Below are 21,851 nucleotides of genomic sequence, written 5' to 3' on the forward strand. Positions count from 1 at the left end.
GCTTTTTCTCTTTGTGTATATTTTGTGGAAAATTTGCTTAATGTGAAATTGAATGGCGTTGATAGCCATACACATGTGTTCTATTTGTGAATAAATAATAATTATTAATTTTTTTGAACAGATTTTCTTTTTTGAGAGGTATTTTTAATTTCAAACTACCCTCGTATTGTAAAAATTTCTTTGACGCCATAGATAGCCAAGTTATTAATAACATAGATGCTTCTTATTAACGTTAAAATGTTTTTAATGTACGAAGAAAAATCTCGTGTGCCAATTTGCTAAATATTGACATATGCTTGACCTTCCTCCACACAATAATTGTTTGCTCACCTATTCGTTTATATTTTAAAGAGATATTTTTGTTATATACAGCTGAAGAAATTTTATTTAACATTGTTAACTGTATTTCATGGCACAATGATTATCAGAAATATTATTATTTTTCCTTATATAATCCTACTATCAACTTTAAAATTATGTATATGGGTAACTTATTCCAGTGTAACAATGGTTAAGATATTTTATTTTTATTTCCTTTTGTGAATAGGTTGTCTCAAAATTTTGTCTCCCGTGTGGCTGTCAAACCTTTTTTCAGAGCTGACAATCATTTACAGGAAAATGGCGGCAAATTAACACCTTACCTTAATTTTGGGACAACCTATTTTTCGATCAGTACATGTTTAAAGAAAAGAGGAAAAAAAATGTTGTTTATGACTAGTCTTTATTTAAGTACCACGGTGTTGAACTGAACCATTTTTAATTAATAGTATATTTAAAATCTCCAATAAGAGATCCAATAAATTATTATAAATGGCAAAAAGCCCTGTTGACATTTATTGTATGGGATTCAAAGGATATTTTGTAATAAAATGAAAAAAAAAAATAATGCTTTTTGTAAACTACGCCGGTTATTTATTAAATTAAGTAAATCTGCTAAAGCTCTGTGTTTTATTTATCCCTTCAATGTATTTGTTATCTGTGACTTAAATAAAAAATGAGGTTTCCATCGAGCACAAATCTATCCATCGCTTAAATGATTGTAAAGATATTTTGGATTTGACCATGGATGATCTTGTGAAGGTCGTCGGACGTGGATCTCAGCATATTACTGCTCTTATTAGAAATCTATTTTGGCCTATGTCCAGCATTGAACATCATTACTAATGTTAGACGTCCGCAGGTAAGAAATAACAACCTTTTAATATTACAGTGGATAAAAGGGACAGTGGCTCCAGAGACAGCCATCTTGCTGATGCACTCGTCAGGAGAGTCTTCAGCAGGGTCATTTACGGCCCAGAGCCTCATTGCACTGGGTAAAGCCAGATCTCTACTACTATAGGAGTCAACACTGAACAATGGACGAGAAAGGAGTGCCGGCAAACAAGAGGCAATGCCTACCATAAGCTGCTGGCTCTGTAATACCCTGCACCGGCTGTCGCTTCCCCGTCTCCATCTGGTCGCAGGGGTCTTAACTGGTCGTGGTTTTTTACTGTAGCTGTTACAGATAGTCTTTTGAGTAGGGCAAGTCTGGAAGAGGACGAGACTTGTGCTCTACATTGGTGTCCAAGGGGTAGCAGCCACATGATAGCCGGTATCATCAAAGGCCTGTTGGGATTTCTAAGGAGCTGGATTGACTTGAGTAAGGCACCCCACCCAAAATGAGCTTATTGCTGCTTGGTCATGTAAATGAGGTCGTATGAATGGCCAGGCTTACTTCCTTACTTTGTGGCACAACTTCGTTAATTACAATTGTCGCTCATGTTTCACGCAGTTCATTGCAGATTAGTCCTCGATACAGTCCCCTAATAACGACCTCATTTGAACTCATTAAATAAAGTAACACCTGATTGAGCTTTATCATTATAAGTTTTAATTTTAATCTTTTACTTTTGTTCACTAACTCCGCAGTGAATTTAAAAATTGTAAAAAAAAATATAAAATTTTTAAAAGTCCCTTACAAACCTAAAACGTTATTATTAAACTGACTCCTATTCATGAAAGTGAATGTTAATAGTGTATTGTACCTAAATGATTAGCAAAGAATTCTTTTTTTTAATTTTGAAGTAGTATTCAAGTATACATGACCAATTTTACCTAAAAAAACATTAAAAACAAAACTTTTTATATACCTACATGTACTATATAATATGAGTATAAATGCCAACTGCAAGGCACAGGTTTTCCCAAAGATATTTATGGTTTGGAGATCGCAGTGTGGTGTTATGGTACGTAGAGGATGCTTCTGCTCATCTTTTGGAAAATTGCTTTTGAGCGGTGGCTATCCTATATAATTAATGCACCGTGTGAATTAAGTATTCCGGGAATCGAACCCGCGAACTACGATCGCAAGTTTCAGTCCTCTACCGCTTGGCTTTTTATACTATATATAACTGGAATGGCTAATCAAACACTACAAAACACACTCAATATACACACGATACATACTTTCAATATAATACACTGTCTCTTTCGTTTGTTTTAATCAGAGTTCCCCAAATTTTTTGTGTTGTAGACCCCTTGCCATGTTTTTCCGTGTTGGGTAGACCCCCTACTTAACTGATATTGATTTCCTGTAAATTTATTTGTTTGTCCCACATTCGTATTTATAGAGTGACGAATTGAACAAGTCAGTGCAAGGTAGCGAAGCTCTGAGACTGCGACTCTCAGGTTTTTACAAGTTCAAAATGTATTGCGACCACAAAGCGAATACCAACATCCTACAACTTACACGATTTTATAAACATATATAATAAGTTTTTTACTTCATAGGTACTTTTATAAATAATGTAAATGTTTTGATATTATAAGATAGAATGATGTAAGTAAGTAGGTACTATCAGTGTTGGGATTTACTCGTGGACCTCCATTTTCATTTCATGGACCTCCAAATATGGTTGTCATACACCCCTAGGGGTCGATATAGACCACTTTGGGAATCACTGGTTTAAATCCACTTTCGCAATGTATTACTTGAAACGATAATGACGTGTTCATAAATGGCGCAGTTTATTTATTATTTTTTTATTTTCAGTTGTCAGTTGTGATTTATATTTGAAAGACGTATTAAACTTCCGTAGGTTAATCAAAGAGAATGTTCAGTTTTGATAATATTTATTATCAAAAATCTTGATTTGTTGATAGCTGCTTACATTTAATATTTACAATTGCAGTTATATAAAAATAATTTTAACCGTTGTCTTACATTAAAAACAATAATATAGACATGTGTGCCATTTGACATAAATGCTGTCACTTTACGCGGCTTAATTTTAAAGGAAAATTAACAGATTATAAATAATATGATGCTCTGTATTATTCGAAATTCTCGACATTTCATTATTAAAATTAAATAAACATTTGATTATATTAAACGAGAAATTGTATCAGGGGATTAATTCGAATGCCAATTCTTTTATTCCAAAAATATTGTGATTTCTGCTAATACTGACTAGAGAATATAAATGGCAACGCTTTAAGTAATTTTTTTTTATAATTTCGGCTGAGGACAAAAGTTCAGTGTTTTATTTTTTTTATTAAATACATGTTTACTAGAATATTGGTTACTACTTATAAAAAAATTAAGTATATTTAAATCTAAGGTATTTATGGCGAGAACAACATTTAGGTATTTGTGACTTGATAATCTATGTGGAGATTATTAATCTGGATTAATGTACATGGCACATCTTTTGGGACAAAATCTAAAGGTTTGACTTCAAAGTCAATATTAGTTTATATAAAACATACTAAGTAAATAACGTAACTAATACTATTAAGGTTTCGGATGTATTGTTATACATTTAACAATCAATTTTCAAAATTAATTTACGCCACTAAACACATTCACTATATAGTTAAGGTAGTTCTTAAAACTAAATAATCATGAGCAAGTAAAATCATTAAATGATTTTCAATAAAATCACGTAATATTAATTCGAAAATCATCTCTGGCATTTCAGACGTGGTTAGTTTCCACCACTTTCTCTTCCTTCTTTCTCTTCTTCCCTTCTAGATCTGAATAGATGTCTTCTAGACTTCTCATTTTTGTCTCCGGAACGCAGAAGATGAGGTAGAATACGTTCGATAGACAGATGAAACTGAATACCCAGAAGGTTGAGTGGTATCCAATCCAGGCGTTTAAAGGTGAAAACAGCTTCAGTAACGCGAAGTCAGTACCAAGGGATATCGCCATTATGAGTGTTGCCACTGTCCCTCGAAGCTGAAAGAGCACATCTTATTAAAACAACATAAAAGTATCTAACAAATTATTTGGAATTATAGAATTAAGAGTTTATTTAATCTTTAATGCTTTAGAATTACTGTTCAATATATTTGAAAAGTTTCACCAACAGTAATTAGTGCTAAAATTCTATTCAAGGAGTAAACACATAGGCTATTGGCTGTCAATAAATAACTTAATGATAATATAGTAAGTAAAAGATTAGATTCCATTTTAAAATTCGAATTACTATGTACAATATTTAATTATTATTTACAATCTGTCACAATAGACTTTCTAATGACAGGTGTTATTGGCCTTTCGCATTTCAATAAAAATGATACATATTTCAGAGTGATCATTTTATATAAGGCGATTGGAAACAGGTGTAAAAATTTTAAAGATTTTTGCTGACAAATAAGCAAATCTCTTTAAAGCTTTAACACCTGTAACTTATCATATAAAAGAATAAAATCATTGGGTGTTTTTATGCGGTTGACATAGGAACGAGTGATATAACAAGCGTTGCCTTATTGGCCATCTTAATTACTTAATAATATTTCTAATACTAATCTTAATTCTTAGCGAGACCCAAGATATAAATGAACTCACCTGGAAGTTAAACATTTCGGTCATAATTACAAATGGCAGGGGTTGCAGACCGGACGCGTCAGCGAAAATGCAGGCGCATAGAGCCACTATGGGCACCCAGCCTGGCATAAACACGCCCACGCTCTGCAGGTAGAACCACACGCCCAGCAAACACATACTGAAGCCGGCTACCACGCTGGTCACCGCCAGCAATGGCTGTGGATAAACATTCATGTTACTTGGGGTTCTAGACGGATCTGATAGTAAATGTCTACGAGTACCTAGAAAATGGTAGATAGATTCGATGCTTCTATATCTGCCGGTTCATGTTACATCGTTTTAGATTTTTTTTTATGTTTTGTCTGTTTTTCACATTTTATCTTATGTTCGTATGATTTTTGTATAATTGTACAATTGTTGAAAGTTGTTTATAGTTGAGTAAACAGTTAAAAAGCTTTAAACTACAGATGAGCAACACGCGGGTTACGGGTCGCTTGTGGCTTGTGGCCCTCTAGACATGTTTATGCGGCTCGCCAAGCACTTCTAAAATTGAATTTATTTTATCGAATTTCTCTCATCAATTTATTGTTATAAAATTAATTATTATAAAATGGTGCCATATGCTAAACCGAAACAATTACCACCAAACAGTAACCACTGATCTAAACTGAGTGATGCACAAAAAGGTGCGTATGTATTATATATATGTTTGTATCGAAAAAACTGCTAAATTTCTCATAAAAATTTTCAGTTATATTCGTTTTCCATTTTTATTTTTTTATTTTTATTTCGCATTAAAATCTGTACATTTTTTAATGTTTATTATTAATAAAGTTTTGTAAATTATTAATAATTTTTACATTATTTGCGGCCCGCCAAAAATTTTTTAAATTTATATCGACCAATTGATCAAAAAGGTTGTTCACCCCTGCTTTAAACTAAAGAAGAAGACCACATAGTTAAAGTTAAGTAGAAAGATGTAAAAAGTACCTTTCTCCCAGCTCGGTCGACGAGTTGGCACGCCAAAAACGACCCAAAGATCTGGACGGCAGCGAGTAAAATCGATTGCTTGTTCGGTGACAGCGCGATGCTTGTGTCGGGGTCCTTTCCAGCTTCGGCGAAGATATGGCTGGCGTACACCAAGACAGCTATGCAGCCGCAGAATTCTCTCGTCAAGTTCACTATCAGGGCAACCCAGAAGGCCTTCACCGCTGTTTTGTCGGAAACTGTAACAAATTAAAAAGAATATTATAAATACTACTAAAGAAATGACAATAATCTTGACACCTGGACAGATAACCTTGTAAAAGTCGGCTAGAATGATGATGATATACTTTTGTAATGATGTTACATTATTCAACATGTTATATCCTTTAAACTAAGCATTGTGTTTGCATGAGTATAATTATCATCATAATCAATATGTCGGCTGATAAATGACTACTGATAAGGCTCCATTCCATCTGTACTCCTAGACTACCGCAAAGACTACGCGATTTCCTATGTAATTCACTATCTAGATACATCTAGTGGAAGGCCGACTCGTGCCGCATCTACTGACTCCTGGTCTCTCCTCTCGAACTCCTCTTCGAACATTCATTCATTCATCATTGGTTGAACGGGTGGGGAGCCCTGCCCATTGATATTTAAGACGGAGAGCTTGGTTTTCCTTGGTTTTCCCGTCTCTAATTCAGTCTCGTGATGAAATTCCGAGAATAATATGGCTCGTTGAGCGACTCTTCCCACAAGCAAGATAGCAAATTTAATTTAAATTTACTTAAAATTTACTTTCGCTAATAAAAAACTTTGTAAATAATACTTTCGACTAAACATTGTCTTGTTTTCGCTCTTTTAGGTGACGAGTTCGACGACCAATAGACGAGAGAGTATTTCAACTAAAGTCAATAACAAACAACATTGTAGTTCGACGCAAAACGTACGTAATACGGAACTATTAGCGAATAAGTTTCAGCAAACAGATTTATTGGTCCAATTGAAGAGTCGTAGCGAACGCCCTTGATATTTGAGCCCGACATTATTCTCAATTCGCGGCTCCCACTAATTCGGTTGCTTGTATTTATTTCGTGTCAAATGCCACTCTATGGGTCAATTGAGAAGCGCCTGCCTACGTCAGAGTGTATCAAGTTTGTATTGGCGGTTTTGGATTGTCTATTTATACAGAGTGATTTGAAATAGGTGTAAACATTTTTAAAGAGTGAATTTATGTACGACTTGTTGACAAATGAGCGGTATTTACTCTTAACACATTCCATGCCATGTGGGGCGTATATCACCCCGCTGCACTTTTCGTTCAGGCCATTTTCAATTCTAATTGAAAAAGATTCTTAAAAAATTCACGTCACGTATGCGCATACGTAATGCATATTAAAATTTATAAAATTTTCCCCACTAATTATAGCTTTGCAGTATTGAAAAATTGTGTTAAAATCCGCTAACTTAATGGCCCACCATATTTGCTACTTATATAATGTTACAAGTGTTTTTACTAGAAGGATATTAAAACCTCTTTAAAACTTTCACATTCATATAACTAAACACTTTTTACACAAAATGTATTTATTTGAGACAAGTTTAGTAAGAAATCAGGTCATGAGCTTTGTTAAAACTTACTTTGGATTCAAAACACGCATCTTTGTCATACAAAGATAAAATGAAATTTGAATAGAACGGCAATCACTGGTGAACCAAATCAAATATTTAAAATTTGTCGTCGATGATATAAAAGAATAGTAAGCTATATATGAACCAAATGTAACACAAAAATATATTGTTGAATTGATTTATTTGAAATAAATGTTTATTTAAATATTCGGTTATTGTTATTTCTCCGTGTAAGACATTACTAGCTATCCTCATCCCTCTTCGCGTAGCCCATACTGCTTTTTGTGGATATAATTATACAAAATTTATTTTTAGTAATTGTTAATAATCCAAAAAAAAAATCTGGACAAGTTTTAAAACATATTTTAAAATTATGCATTAGTTTATTAAGATATCGTGATGAAGAAATACACCAATACCTCGCTTTGCCTCGTTTCGTTTTGCGTTTTTTTCGAAGTTACGTCGCTGCTTAATTAGTACTCATTTTTACTGTGCGTCGTTAGATTTTCGAGATTGCGTTGTTTTGGGTTCGAGTCTTTAATTATTTTTTGAAATTTTCTTTTTTTTCTAAAAGATGGTAACACTTTTGTTTCTTGCCATCAAAACTCGGGAATTTCCTTTCTAACTAAAAACAATGCAATTTGAATAAAGTTTTATTTTCCCTTTGTTTTGCTAATTTTAGAGTTCGGTTTCAATTACGCAGTGTGTTGTGCTTTTTTTAAAGGAAAATAATAAATCTGTATAATTTTTTTTCGTGTTGTTTCTGGTTACAAAAAAGTAAATATTTTTCCAATTTATTTATTGGCACAGTTATATAATTTTTGTTTTTTAAACGTTTACTTCGTTCAATTTTCTTTTTAATTAGTAATACTTTCGTAACCCTGAAACCTATCTTTACAAGGTTGACCTTTACAAGTTTGGTTTGCTATAGAAAATCTTAATTCACTTTGCGGCGTTTCAATTTACGTCGTGTTTTTTTGGAACGTAACCACGACGCAAAGTGAGGTATTGGTGCAGGTAAAAATATATTACATAGTCATAAAATTAGATGACATATTCTTATCTCCCCTTATAATTTAATATTTATAGTGAAATATAATTCTTATATATCTCTTCATTTTTGATTCAACTTTGTAGACAAAGGTCATAGACCTTTTCTTCTCCATGAAATTAATAAAGATTAAAAAACCTAATATCATATATATATATATATATATATAAATATATACTTACATAGAAGTCTTGGGGAGAATTTGAGTTCACTGGTGGTTTGTTCGATGATCAGCCTGTCAACCTCTTCGCTGATGGTCTTATCATCAGGAGGGAGTGATCGTAACCATCCTAACACCTTTGCTGTTTCCTGAAATTAAGAATTTGAAAATGGGTGAAGATATAGTTGATGATTGGTTACAGGTACAGGTATAACTCAGTTTCCATCAATTGATATATGTAACATATATATAGACATACATATATGTTATATATATATATATATATATAAACTCTGATTAGTACATATAAAAATTAACTATAGTTTACAGGTCCTGCTGATTCTTCTGCCAAAAGGATTCCAATGGAAAAAATAAATTAATATATCATATATCAGATTGATCACTTTATACAAGGTGGACTGGATGTAAAATTTTAAAAGTTTTATTTCTTCCAAATGAGCTATATACTTAATATTTTTAAGCTTTTATACCTATAAACCTCATTCTGTATGTTACACCATGCAATGAACAAGCAAATGACCAAGATTTGTCAAGTTATGTCCCAATGTCGTGGGTAAAATGAACGCCCAACATAGAATGACTTTGATAAGCGTTCACTTTATGTAAAAAAAGTTAAATATGTATCATACTGTAAATCTACTGACAGTATGGAATGACAGAATGAAACTTACAATTAAGCAAGGTAATTAATAGTTTTTAACTTAAATGGTAGCTTGTGCTATGCGATTGCCTATTAAAAAAAATACTGACTTATATAACTCACCTCATTTTTACCGCACTTTACTAAGAAAGACGGTGTCTCTGGCAGCCTCAGCAGGATGCAGAAGTGCACCAGCGGTATAGCAAGAAGAATCCACAGCACCGTGTTGAATGGAAGAAGATCGCCAAGCACGAACACTACCAGGTTACCAACCGTCTGTTAAAAAACTGACCTATTATTGTAAGCACTTAAGTTAGACCTTAAGAGGTCAGGAAAGAAGGCATTCATTAACTTCGCAAAATGCGCCGGGAACAGCCACTAAAAAAATCTGACTAATTTCAGACCCCTATCGTGTACGTGTTGACAATTTAAAAAAAAATCGAGAGTGCTTATTGTATAAAAAAAGAAATCTTCTAAAAAAAATCGCATATGTTTTGATGAGAATGATTTGTTTAAAACAATTATAAAGTTCTTCAACCGAATATTTGCTTATTCAAGTACTGGCTAAACAAAGTATGTGCACACCTTTTCTCCTCGGGGGAATCCCTTCCATTCTTATTCCGCACCTGTACATAATGGGAACAATAGTATTGAATAACCATTGCACAGATAAAAAAACACACTTTTCCTTGTATTCGTAAACGTGTGTAAACATACATTAATGCGTTTTGCAACGTGTATACAAAAGAATAAATCCCTTTATTCCAAGGTCATTACGTGAGAAAGACTTTACCGATTTCATTTAGTGTATTTAATAAGTTTTCTGATATATCGTTGGTTTTTAAAAGAAAAAATCTGTGCAGCTTGAATTTACAACTGGCGTGTCAATCTTGAAAATCAGTTTTTCACATGACTGATTTTATGTCACAGGTTTCCGCGTTGAAATGGCATCTACATTATTTATTAACGCGCTATATAATAAAAATAACAATGTTGCGTATCTAAATGCATTACTACGAACAGTTTTAGAAATATTTTTTTTAATTAATCATGGTTCCATGTGATTATTAATATTTATGGCAGAACAACAATACATACGTAATTATAACATGGTTATTATTGTACACTTAAATTATATTTATGTATTTCAATTGTATACATGAGGATTTTATGAAGAGATCCGTAGACGAACGAATGTAATTGTCATATTCCAGCGGATTGGGAAAAGAAAGTGGACACACGACACATCTCGCAGAACAGATAACCTCTGGAAGTTTCTAGGTTCTACAGCGGAGGCCACGGTTCAGCAAGCGCAGCGTAGGATGTGACTTTGTAAATGTCTTTCTTTATGGCCCAGTTTCAGACCTCTCGTACCCACTATCACATTTAGGACACGGACTTTTTAATTTAAATATTTTTTCTATTTATGTTTTCTTATCACTCTCCTCTTTCGTTCTTTACAATCTCTATCACTCTTCTTCTGTCATTCTTCGCATTTTTTTTCATTCGCTTATCATTTATTTAGATTCCATTCACACCTCTCGCCTCTCTTCCTTCGCCACATCTTTATTTATATTATTTCTATATTTTCTTTATTCTAATTAATAATTTGTTAACTTATGCTTATCCTTACTCGACCTACGTTACATTTTTATTTATGACCATTATAATTTTCATTTTTTCGGCAATTTCTAAAAAATATGTGGGGACACTCTTTGCCTCCACTAGGGAGGCGATAGTACCACTCTCGATCATTCTTCCTAACTTTCGTAAAAAGTCTGCTCTTGAACTTAAAAATACGGGATATCAAGTGATTATCTCTCCTATATGAAGTCTATAGGGGAGACTTAGGTTCAGTAAAGGACGTCCTTTATTAATAATGATACGTATATGACGCATAAACATTTAAAATGAGCAATTGTTAAGTTTTTGGTCGACTCTTCTTAGCAGATCAGCAATTCAAGCCGACGGTAGCTTACGGATTAACCACAATGACTCATTTGATAATGTACAAAATAATTGATGGCTTAAAATTGTAAATGACTAGTTGACTAGATTTTATGGATTAGTATATAAAATAACAAAGCGTCTTACCTGTGAGAATATGACAAATGTCCCCGTCATCCCTCTGATGCTGTCTTCGCTGATTTCTTTGACATAGAGCGGGCATACGACGAAGCCTCCGCCAGAGCCGAAACCGATCAGTGCACGTGCACCGATCAACGCTATGGGGTGCGTGCACATGAGCTTGATGCCCCATCCCAGCTGAGAAAGATATCACTAGTAAATAAGATTGAAAATAAAAATCGTGAAAAATGTAAAGATTATTGCGAATTAAAAAAAAAATATTCTCTACACCACTGTTTATAACGTTATTTATACCGACCAACGTTGGATGGATATAATATACTATGTAATTTACTGGATTGAACTAATTTATAAATTTGGTCACAAAAATAAGAAACCGAGTGAGATTGATGTAAACTTTTAGATCGCGCTAATCTGCTTTAAGAATCTTTTAAAGTCATGCCTTTTAAGTTGAAAAATACCTTTGTAGGGGAATTCAATTTAATTCGAATTTCCTTCAAATTGGTCTCTTTTAGCATGAAAAATGTCATGCAAACACAAATGACTCTTTTATCGGTATTTTTCAACCTTTTATGTGCCATCCTCCTTCTTTTTTCTTTCTAAAATTATTACGCCCCCCTATGTAACATACAATTTTTTTATATTAAAGCGGAAGGGTTAAGCTCGTTTTGAGTTCACTTTTGAATTGCCCCCTTGTGGGGCGTGGGCTTTAACGTTAGAAAACACTGCTATATAATATCTCTACTATATTATTAAATGGGACAAAACAATATTAGTGTCAGAAAGATTGCATTATTTTAATTATTTTTCAAAAAACGCCCAAATACATTATATTGATATACATAGTTATTTTACAAGCCTCTTGGTCTTTATAATCTAATTAAAGACGAGTAATTATTGAGATAATTAGACTAGAAATCGTAAATAACCATATCCGAAAATGTTCTCGACATGTTTTCACTAGTCTGTGACCCATGAAAGATATACTTAAAAAAATACAGAGGAAAATTTAAGTTTGGAACGATACATTGTTTTAATTTTAAATAATAACTCGCGGGCATTCCATTCATATTTTTTTTATTCGCAAAACTTTCTTAGTGGCCTGGTATTTAGAAGTAAAATGTCCGTGAGCCACTTTCCATCTGCAAATATTTCCGAAGAACGTCATTTCTAAGATGACCATTAGAAAGTGCTTTTAAATAACTCATTAACTATAATATATATTGAATATTAGTTATCATAACAAATGCTAAAAGATTATTTGCTACGTGATTTACTGCTGTAAGCTGTTAGCTTGTTTTATCGCATGCTAAATAGCAAGTACCGTTAACGCATTAGCAGAGCACCGCTACAGGTAAATACTTCGCGACGGACGTTTCTAAACATTAACCACGCATCACTCGGTTTTAGTATTGTAAAGGTATCTTCACATTAAAATTGCAATATTTTTGGCATATTGTAAAATGGTATTTGTATGGTTATTAAATAATAAATTCCGACAGAATATAACTCAAATTTCTATTTTTAATTATTATAACATTTAATTTTTTGAAACAGTAGAGATGTGTAAAATATTCCTCTTTACTGTGGTAGATTAGTTCCGAAAATAATGCAGTTAAATAACCCGTTAAATTGCATATATACACGTTTACACTTTATCGATAAGGGATGTTTAAATCAAATTTTAAGGTAAAAAAATATATTATGAGTAAGAGTGAACGCGTGATTGGTATGTGTGGTTAAACTAAAAATATTACTTGGGTACATAAAAATGATTATAAATCATACACACGATAATATAACGCGGGAAATTACCGCGCTATAGGGGGTAATATTGTATCTTGTATTCAATTGTGATATTGAACACACTTATGTCTTTAGTGTCATATATATACATATCTCTTTATTTAAAAAAAAAGAAATATTAGAAAGTTTAGATTTAAGTATATGCAATTCTAAAATAGGTTACGATCGATCGGAGGTTCAATTATTGATACCTTGTGTGAATTATAAGATCAAATCTTACAAATTAAAATGTTACTACTAAATTTTTGCATTATTGGAGAGGTTATATCTCCACAGCAAAACTGTGTCAACATTTATAACGTAAATTGATCATCTCTGTGTCTTCACATCTCCTTCAATAAAAAGCCTGGAGGTTTCCAAACGCGTCATAATCTGCGCAAAGCCTTTTCAAACTCATAGCGGTATACTATTTAATTAATGAAATGTAATTTAGTATCTTGTACATAATTAACATGCATATAGATGCATATTTAAAATTGTGTTATAGATAAAAATAATTAATTTACGAAAAGAAAGAAACATTTTATTAAAATTAAAAGTTTAATAAAGTGATCGTGTGAACAGGCATTATTACAAAAGCGCATGATTGGAATCGAAAGGGCTTCGCACTTGGCTTTCTCCGCAAACGCACGTCTCATAAGCTGTTTAGAGGCACGTGTTTGGTTCGCATGGTAAGCGTCCATCGAATGCACTATGTATAAGACTAATTTTAGATTATAATTGTCTGGTTAAATGCGGGTATGTTAATGTTTGACGGCGCCTCAACGCCGATCGTTTGGCAGTCGGGCCACGCGGCCGTCGCGGCGTCAATATGCAGGTTCTATTCAAAAACTGTTGCTCAATATAGAAATGTTACCAATGTATGTAATAGAAGAAACTGTTTTAAAATGTAACTCATAAAACAGGACGTTTTATTTACATTTATACTATTCTTCCTTCTTTTTTACCCTTCCTTGACTATATTACTTAATTGAATACATATTCTCATGTATGTGATGTACTTGTCGCCTTCCCTGTGGTCTATTTTGGTCGCAAAGTCTTTACTCTACAAGGTGTTTGCATCAGGAATATTATTTTCTAGCAATGTATGCTATTTTCTATTTGAAGCTTGCCACTAAAACATATATCTGTGACTCTGCTGATTTCTGAACACACTTGGTTTGGAACATATCACCATCCCAACATTCTTGCGTAGGAATTGATGCACAATCCTTAAAAACAAGTCCCTCAAGATATGCTGCAGTCATATAAACATAGCAGTCAGCAGTGATATCTACCGCTGAATGTTCCTTAGATGCGTTCAGATTACATAAAGAAAAAAAAAATATTTGCGCTGTCCAATTGGTTGTCAGATTTATCTAGGAGACGCAATTGTGTTTTAAGAATACTTGTCAACGTATACTTGTATGTTTGTATGTCTTATTCTTTCTTCTGTTTACATTGATTTCTTTTTACCAATTTCACTTCCTTGCCTAGCAGGATTAGTTTGTATCTATTTTATTTCAACTCTCTGACCTCAATTGATGTTATAATGGTATTAGCGATTACTTTTTTGGCCTAGATTCTAGAATTTCCTTGGGGCAATTTAAAGATGACGATTCATTGTCATTATAGATTTAAAAGGTGAAAAAATTTTGTTGATAGATTTTTGCGATACACATTACAGTATCTATTGGCTGATGATGTTTGTACGTAAAACATAACCTAAAATATAATAATTATTTTCGAACTTAAGATTCAGATTACCACTAGTTGATTTTCCACTCGTATTTATGATATTTTTATAGACCAATTATAGTGCTAAATGTTGGCGCCAATCTTTGGAAATGTACTAATTACAAAATGTTTTAATTAAATATTTTATAAAGAATTAATTACCCATTATGAATAATGTATTAATCAATTCTAAGCTTAGATAATAATATGCATTAAATACAAGCGTTAATGAACCTTGAAATTTATTATTTTTTAAATTAATAATACTTTGATAGTGTTACCAGCCAGATACGTACAGTATAACCAAAAAGATTTTATTACAAATTGATACATACATTTTGTTTAAAGATTTTGTTAACATAATATTATGTATAATTAAATATATGTTGTTTGATTTACGATTTGATCGACAACTTATTTTATAATAATTGCATCTCTAGTGACAGGCAACCACAACATGACAGATACAAGAAATTAAAAAAATTTAGAGAACAGATTAGTAAAAATAATTTTTTTTGAAGAAAAAAATTGCAACTGTTTTAGAATTTAGTAAGAAAATACTATTGTGTAACAAACTATTTATTAATCATAGCTTATTCTATGTACAGTGTGTGTAATTTTTAATGTACCTGACTGAGTTTCTAAGCTAATTTCATATCTGGAAGCGTTTAGATGCGTAGTTTTGTTTTAAACTTTTTGCTATTATAGGGAGCACATTTTGTAGACTGATGACAAATAGAAATAATCCAAATAGAAAAAAAAACTATACGAATTAATAAACATATTGCTATTATAAAAAAAACTTATTAAAATTGTCATCTAATAGTATTGTTTAAAGATTTAAAAAATGCGGGAATTCGCACTTGGGCGTGATGAGTTTAAAGATTTGATTTTTATAAAATTTGTGCTAAATTAGTTATGATGAGTCTAATTATATTATATTTTATTAACTATTTTAAAAACCGCGCGGTTGAATACTCTATAGATAAACAATCAGATATCTTTTTTAACTTTGTTTTTAAATATTACAACATCTTTACATTTCTTCAAATCGCCTTCGAACAATACAGGTTTCTTTTTGTAATTTGTTCTGATAATGATTTATTTTAGTTTGTTTATTTTTTAATTATGTTAATACTTACAGAAATAGGCACCGAGGCGCAGAGTAACGCGTTCTTTCTTCCAAATTTATCTGCTGCCACGCCGTAGATGAAGACCGCGATTGGTGCAAAGATGAACATGATTGATGCCATCCAAGACACGTCCTCTTCGGACAGAGGTCCGTCAGAGGGAGAGGATTCTCCCATGAGGAGTGCCTTGTTCGGTGATATCCAGCCCATAGCCGTTCCGTATGCGAGAATTGGCATACATACTGAAAGAAAAAAAATCTTATTAATTTATTTACCATTTTTAAAAAAATTTAAGGTGGACTTCATTCCTTTAGACATTTTCTACCAGTCAACTCAAGATGGTGCAGAAACAATTAGTGGGCAGATGACTAAATATTACAAAAAAGTTAATAGATAATACACATAATTATATAAAAACTAAACTTATATATGTATATATGCTTTATACATAATACGTTATGAGATAGTCATGACGATTCTTCTGCCAAAAGGTATTGAACCTTCTTTGTAAACATATGTCAGTTATATTTATTCGTTAACAATTTTTTTCTGTTATTTAAGATCAATGTTGTAATTATTTAATTTAACACAAAATAGCTCGCTAAATCAACAATGAGTCTTCTCCGCGCCATTTTTAAAAAGAAAAAAATATAAAAAATGACAGCTATATTCTTCAGAGAGGTAATGGTAATGATTTGCCTATTTTTTTTTATATGGCCTCCGCTATGGGGACCCCTCGTACCCCTATCTATTGTGGGACAGGAACTTTGTATTTATTTAATAATTTTTTCAAGAAATATTTTTATTTTCGGGCCCTTCTATCGTTCCTCCTATGATTTTCTATTCCTTTATTTTCTTTCTTTCTACAAATCTGCTTTCTTACCCTTTCATATCCATTTTTCCTTTTTCGATACCATCTTTCTTCTCCTCATATCGTAACTATTAAAATTCTTTGTTTTAATTCTATATCACATTTTTAATCTATTCTAAGTATACATTTTTATATGTATTATTTTATTTACTTATTTATTTAATTGCCTATGTATTTATCCATTAGACGTTAGACAACTATTAATGAAATTGATACGTCTATGCTTGTCTATAGAAATGTATAAAATCTTCTTTATTCGAATTTCGAATAACAAGCATTTTCGAGTCGTTAATCATTATAAAATGACGGCATTGTTATCTCTACATGAAGCTACTACCAGCTTGGAAGGCAGTTCTGTTGAGAAGAGCGAGAAGAGAAGAGAGGGAAGAAAGAGAAGACGTATGACAGTAATTAGCTCACCCAGGAAGAGCATCAACAACATTTAATTCCACATATTAAAATCAGTATAGTATTCTTGAATAGAATAATATACTTTTATCATTATTTTTTTAAAGTAGGTTTTAAATCTCGCAAGGCAGATCTGAAATTTATTGTGGAATTTAATTGTCCATACGTATACTTTATGCGTATTTTATTTTTGAAGACGAAAACTAGGAGTACATAGCTTATTTTTATTACTTCTATTAATACCGTATCTAGCAATGTTTTATTATATAATTTTGGATGATTTTGCGGTCAAACAAAACATTATAGATAAATTGCGACGCAACCGTATAATTACTCACTTTATTCAAAATGTACAGGATGATGTTATAGTTATTAAATAATTAAAGGTGTGAATGTTATAGTAACATTACTTGTCAATTAATATATGAGACACTCTATCTAAAAATCAATGATTTCAGAAATAATAAATAGTTTGATGATGATATAGTAAGAAAAAGCGTTTACTAAATATGAATTTTCACATATTAAAATTAACTATTGTTTACAATCTATCCTTGTACTGTACTATCAGATTATAAGCTTCATGTAACATATTTCAGAGTAATTTTTCAGGGTGATTAGAAATAGGCGTAATAGGCTTTAAAGGTTGTTGAAAAACGAGATATACATTTACCTGTTTAAACCTTTTACACCTATAACCAATAACCTATATACCGTGTTTGTTCTAACCGACCCTTGTTAATGATTTAACATCGAATAATACACGTTTTAATCTAAAACTACTCAGATCACGTGTCCTAAACAATTATTGACATTTATTTTAAGATTGTGAAACGTGTGTTTTTTTATTTATTTAATATTCTTTATTGTACACGATAAGATACATAATATACAGATACAATAATATACAGAAAAGTACAATGGGCGGTCTTATCACACAAGGCAATCTCTTACAGGCAACCATAGCAAGGAAAAGATAAAAGTACTTATAAAGGGTAGTTCACGTGTACAAAAAATACATATTTACAAACAAATGAACATAAATATACATAAACATACATAGAAATCCATACTTAAACATACATACATACGTATATAAAATATATACTTTTGTGTGTGTTTGTTTTTGTGTTTTATCTGTGCATATTGATGTATACTAATTAAAAAAAAACCTTAATTCATTTTTCCAGTAATATTTCTTTTTAGTATTTAAAATCGAGACTTTATGATTATATAGAATTCTATATCGTTAAGGAAAAATTGCAGGATAATAAAAAGACTGGTCGTTAAGCCCTTCTGGTTTTGGAGTTTAGATCAGCAAGGGACGACAATCTGAAACATGGACGGAAGAACTTGTAAAGATTTTCGCAAGTCGCTGGATCCACGCTTTCTACCAATACTATTGGTAATCTATGAAGGATGCCTATGCCCAGCAATGGGCGTCTTTTGTTTGAGATTATGAAGGAAAATTTCAATCTTCACCCTTTCAAAGAAATCTCTACAATTAGATATAATAAAGCATTATTAAGAAAATATACAGATTGTGATAAATATATGAAATTAATATTAAAAAGTTTTATCCACATATTTAGTTATTATAAATGGTAAACAAGTATATTGCAAGTATTCAGTGTGATGCTTTATATATAGGTGTAAAAGTTTACAAGTCGAAAATATATAGATCATCTATCAGTTCTATCTATCTTTACAATATATAATATATCCTGCCTAAAAAAATATTTTAACTGGTTTGAAATATTAAATAACTTAATAATAAAAAAAAAACAAAAAATTGATTTAAAAATTCGAATTGCATTGCAGCTATATGATGTTTTGAATCTAAGCATCTTCTAATAACTTTATTTATAACAGTAAAGGTACTGGTGCATGGAATAGTCCCTTCTTTTCTATTCTCTTGCGGTAAGAGTCAGGAGAGAAGAAATATGACGGACAATAAGCTGCAACATCATCAAAATATCATCATCATTATTTCAGACATATGACGTCTCACTACTACACATAAACCTCCCCAAGGTTTTACAATAAGACCGGTTAAAAACGGCCTACATTACTAGAACCTTAAGGCTCTAGCAGTCGTCTGTCTTTGTGGTCTACTCATTGCCACTTGAACCTGACAATCCCAAACATATTTGAAATGTCATTCTTATCCCTCTGCAAAAAAATTGCAAAAAGTGCAATAGAAATAAATAAAAAGTAAACATAGTAAATAAATAGATAAATAGATACAAAACTGTGAAAATAAAAATAAAAAATGGAAATTGTAATAAGAAAAGAGGAAAGAATGAAAGTTGAACAGAGCAAAAGAGAAAGATAGAAGAACTGTAGCATGAAAGAGAGATAATAGACTGAAAGAGAATGTGAAGAACGAAAGAAGAGAGAGAAAATAAAAGACAATGTGAATAAATAAATGCTAAAAAGTCCCTATCCCACAACAAATAGGGGTTCGAGAGGCCCCCAATAGCGGGGGTCACAAAAAAAACATATTTGAAATTAAAAACTGCGTTCGTCTGCGTGCCAAGCGTTTCTCATATTAAAACATCGGTACATACCCTCACCCCAAAGTTCTCACAGTTAAATAAGAAAACAAATTCCAAACGTTGTTCGCGGTAAAGCTTATGCATGTATGCAAGCGCGTGCATGCGATATGAGACGTGACCTAGGGTTAAATGCGAACTCGGTGGTGCGACACTGAGATACCAACGGTCGACTCCATCTGATTTAATTGAAGGATGAGTAATAACACGGAGCTATAAAATTTTACTCCTACTAGAGGTGACGTAAAAACATTTTCACGATCTTTATAAATATCATTTTAATCTTAATATACTATATATAAATATATACTCTTACGTATTTTTGATTTTGGTTTTAATTATTTTTTTATACATTTTAATCTTTATTCTTTACGATATATATTAGTGTACTAATAATTTTCGATTGATAATAGACTTATACGAATATTGTGCATGTCTACATGACGATTCGCTATAGGTGTAAAAGATTTAAAGTGGCGAATGTAATAAAATAATTGATAACGTAATGATTATATGAAAAGAAAAATATTTTTCAAATATATTCAATCATCTTATACAGATGATTGTTAATTGGTGTAAAAACTTTGAAGCTTTTCGCTGACTAATGAGCAATAAAAATTAAGCTTGTTAAAAAGGAAAGCTTCATAGTGTCGTTTATATATTATATTATTTAGACGGTTTACAATATACACGAAGTACGGTAAATAGACAACTGTATAGTATGCGTTCAAAGGCGTCTTTTGAGATCACTACAACTGCGCTCGAATCTTTGTGTTTATATGCTCCTTAAGGTCCTGCAGGAGAGACCACGGGCTGGAAAGCGTAGCGTGTGAAGTACGCCCACAAGATGTGCAGACATCCTAGATAAGAAGTTGGGTATAGGTTGCCTCCAAAAGGTACTATTAGACATCTTGTCGGAGTCTTATGTCAAGTGGATTGTGATAGCATAAAAATCATTAACAACTCCAGTTTATAATTGTAGTTGACATGCATCTTAAATATATAAAAATATCTTTTTTTTTCAGATAGCATTTGATAGCTTCATTCAGAGGTATTTTTTTGTCCCCGCTATTGGCGATCTCTCCTTCCACACCTATTTGTGTGGGAACAGGGATTTTATTTTTCTTTTATTAATTTTTTCACATTCCATTTTTTATTACCATACTCTTCTTCCATGCATCACATTACCTATTTTTCCTTTCTTTCACTCTACAATTCTATCTATCTTTCTTATCTCATCACTGCAGTTTGATCTTTTTAATTACAGTTTATCAAAGATTTTTGTTTATGTATTTTCGTACAGGTATATTTATCACAGTTTTAATACATTACAGTTGATTTAATTACATTTTAATTTATTCCTAATATAATTCTTATAACTTTTCACATTTTTCTTTTCATTCAGAGGTATTGTAGCTTTAAATGCATTAAGTTTAGATCTTTTTAGGGATCACGCTAGAGCCTACAGGACATTACAATCTATATTACTAAGTACTGAGAAAATAATTGATTTTTTTTTTATTTATAAAATAACTTTTTAAAGATCTCAAAATGTAAATTGTAATTATTCAGTGTTAATGTCAAGTGCGATGTATAATCTAGTATATACGGCATGCATACAAATTAAAAACAAACGCCACAATTATGCGAAGTAACAAGTACATAGGGGAACGAAAAAATTATCCCAACTCCCATATTTTACTGGGATAATAAGGAATCTTCGTACGACCAGAAGTTGGCCCGTTTAATTTTGATAGAAAAAAATATATCGATGTAATATATTTCAGAGAGATCACTTTATATATAGTGATTGGAATAGAAAAAGCACTATAGGTTAAATAGGTGTATATATAGCTCATTTGCCGAATATAAATGCACCCCCTTTATAGCTTTTACAGCTATAATCAATCGCTCTGTGTATAAATGAATTAACAATTATAAAATATCTATATTATAATGGAATGCAGATATAA

The 21,851-nt window shown here is 31.8% G+C and overlaps 1 protein-coding gene across 1 annotated transcript in view; it reads right to left on the minus strand.

Annotated features, from left to right (window-relative positions):
- Positions 1-3,286: 3,286 nt before the first annotated feature.
- Positions 3,287-21,851, minus strand: part of LOC137925472 (facilitated trehalose transporter Tret1-like) — a 32,300-nt gene continuing 13,735 nt past the window's right edge. Inside the window, exons 2-8 of the mRNA XM_068768919.1 lie at positions 16,057-16,286; positions 11,399-11,569; positions 9,428-9,580; positions 8,666-8,792; positions 5,801-6,036; positions 4,832-5,026; positions 3,287-4,219 (exon numbers count right to left, since the gene is read on the minus strand). Coding sequence (XP_068625020.1) covers positions 3,956-4,219; positions 4,832-5,026; positions 5,801-6,036; positions 8,666-8,792; positions 9,428-9,580; positions 11,399-11,569; positions 16,057-16,286 — 1,376 coding nt within the window. The 3' untranslated portion in view covers positions 3,287-3,955. The remainder of the gene's footprint in view (positions 4,220-4,831; positions 5,027-5,800; positions 6,037-8,665; positions 8,793-9,427; positions 9,581-11,398; positions 11,570-16,056; positions 16,287-21,851) is intronic.

This window comes from Battus philenor, unplaced genomic scaffold, assembly GCF_028537555.1.
Source record: "Battus philenor isolate CCGP_79_NKW_IND1 unplaced genomic scaffold, ilBatPhil1.0.hap1 SCAF_27, whole genome shotgun sequence".
Classification (NCBI taxonomy): Eukaryota; Metazoa; Arthropoda; class Insecta; order Lepidoptera; family Papilionidae; genus Battus; species Battus philenor.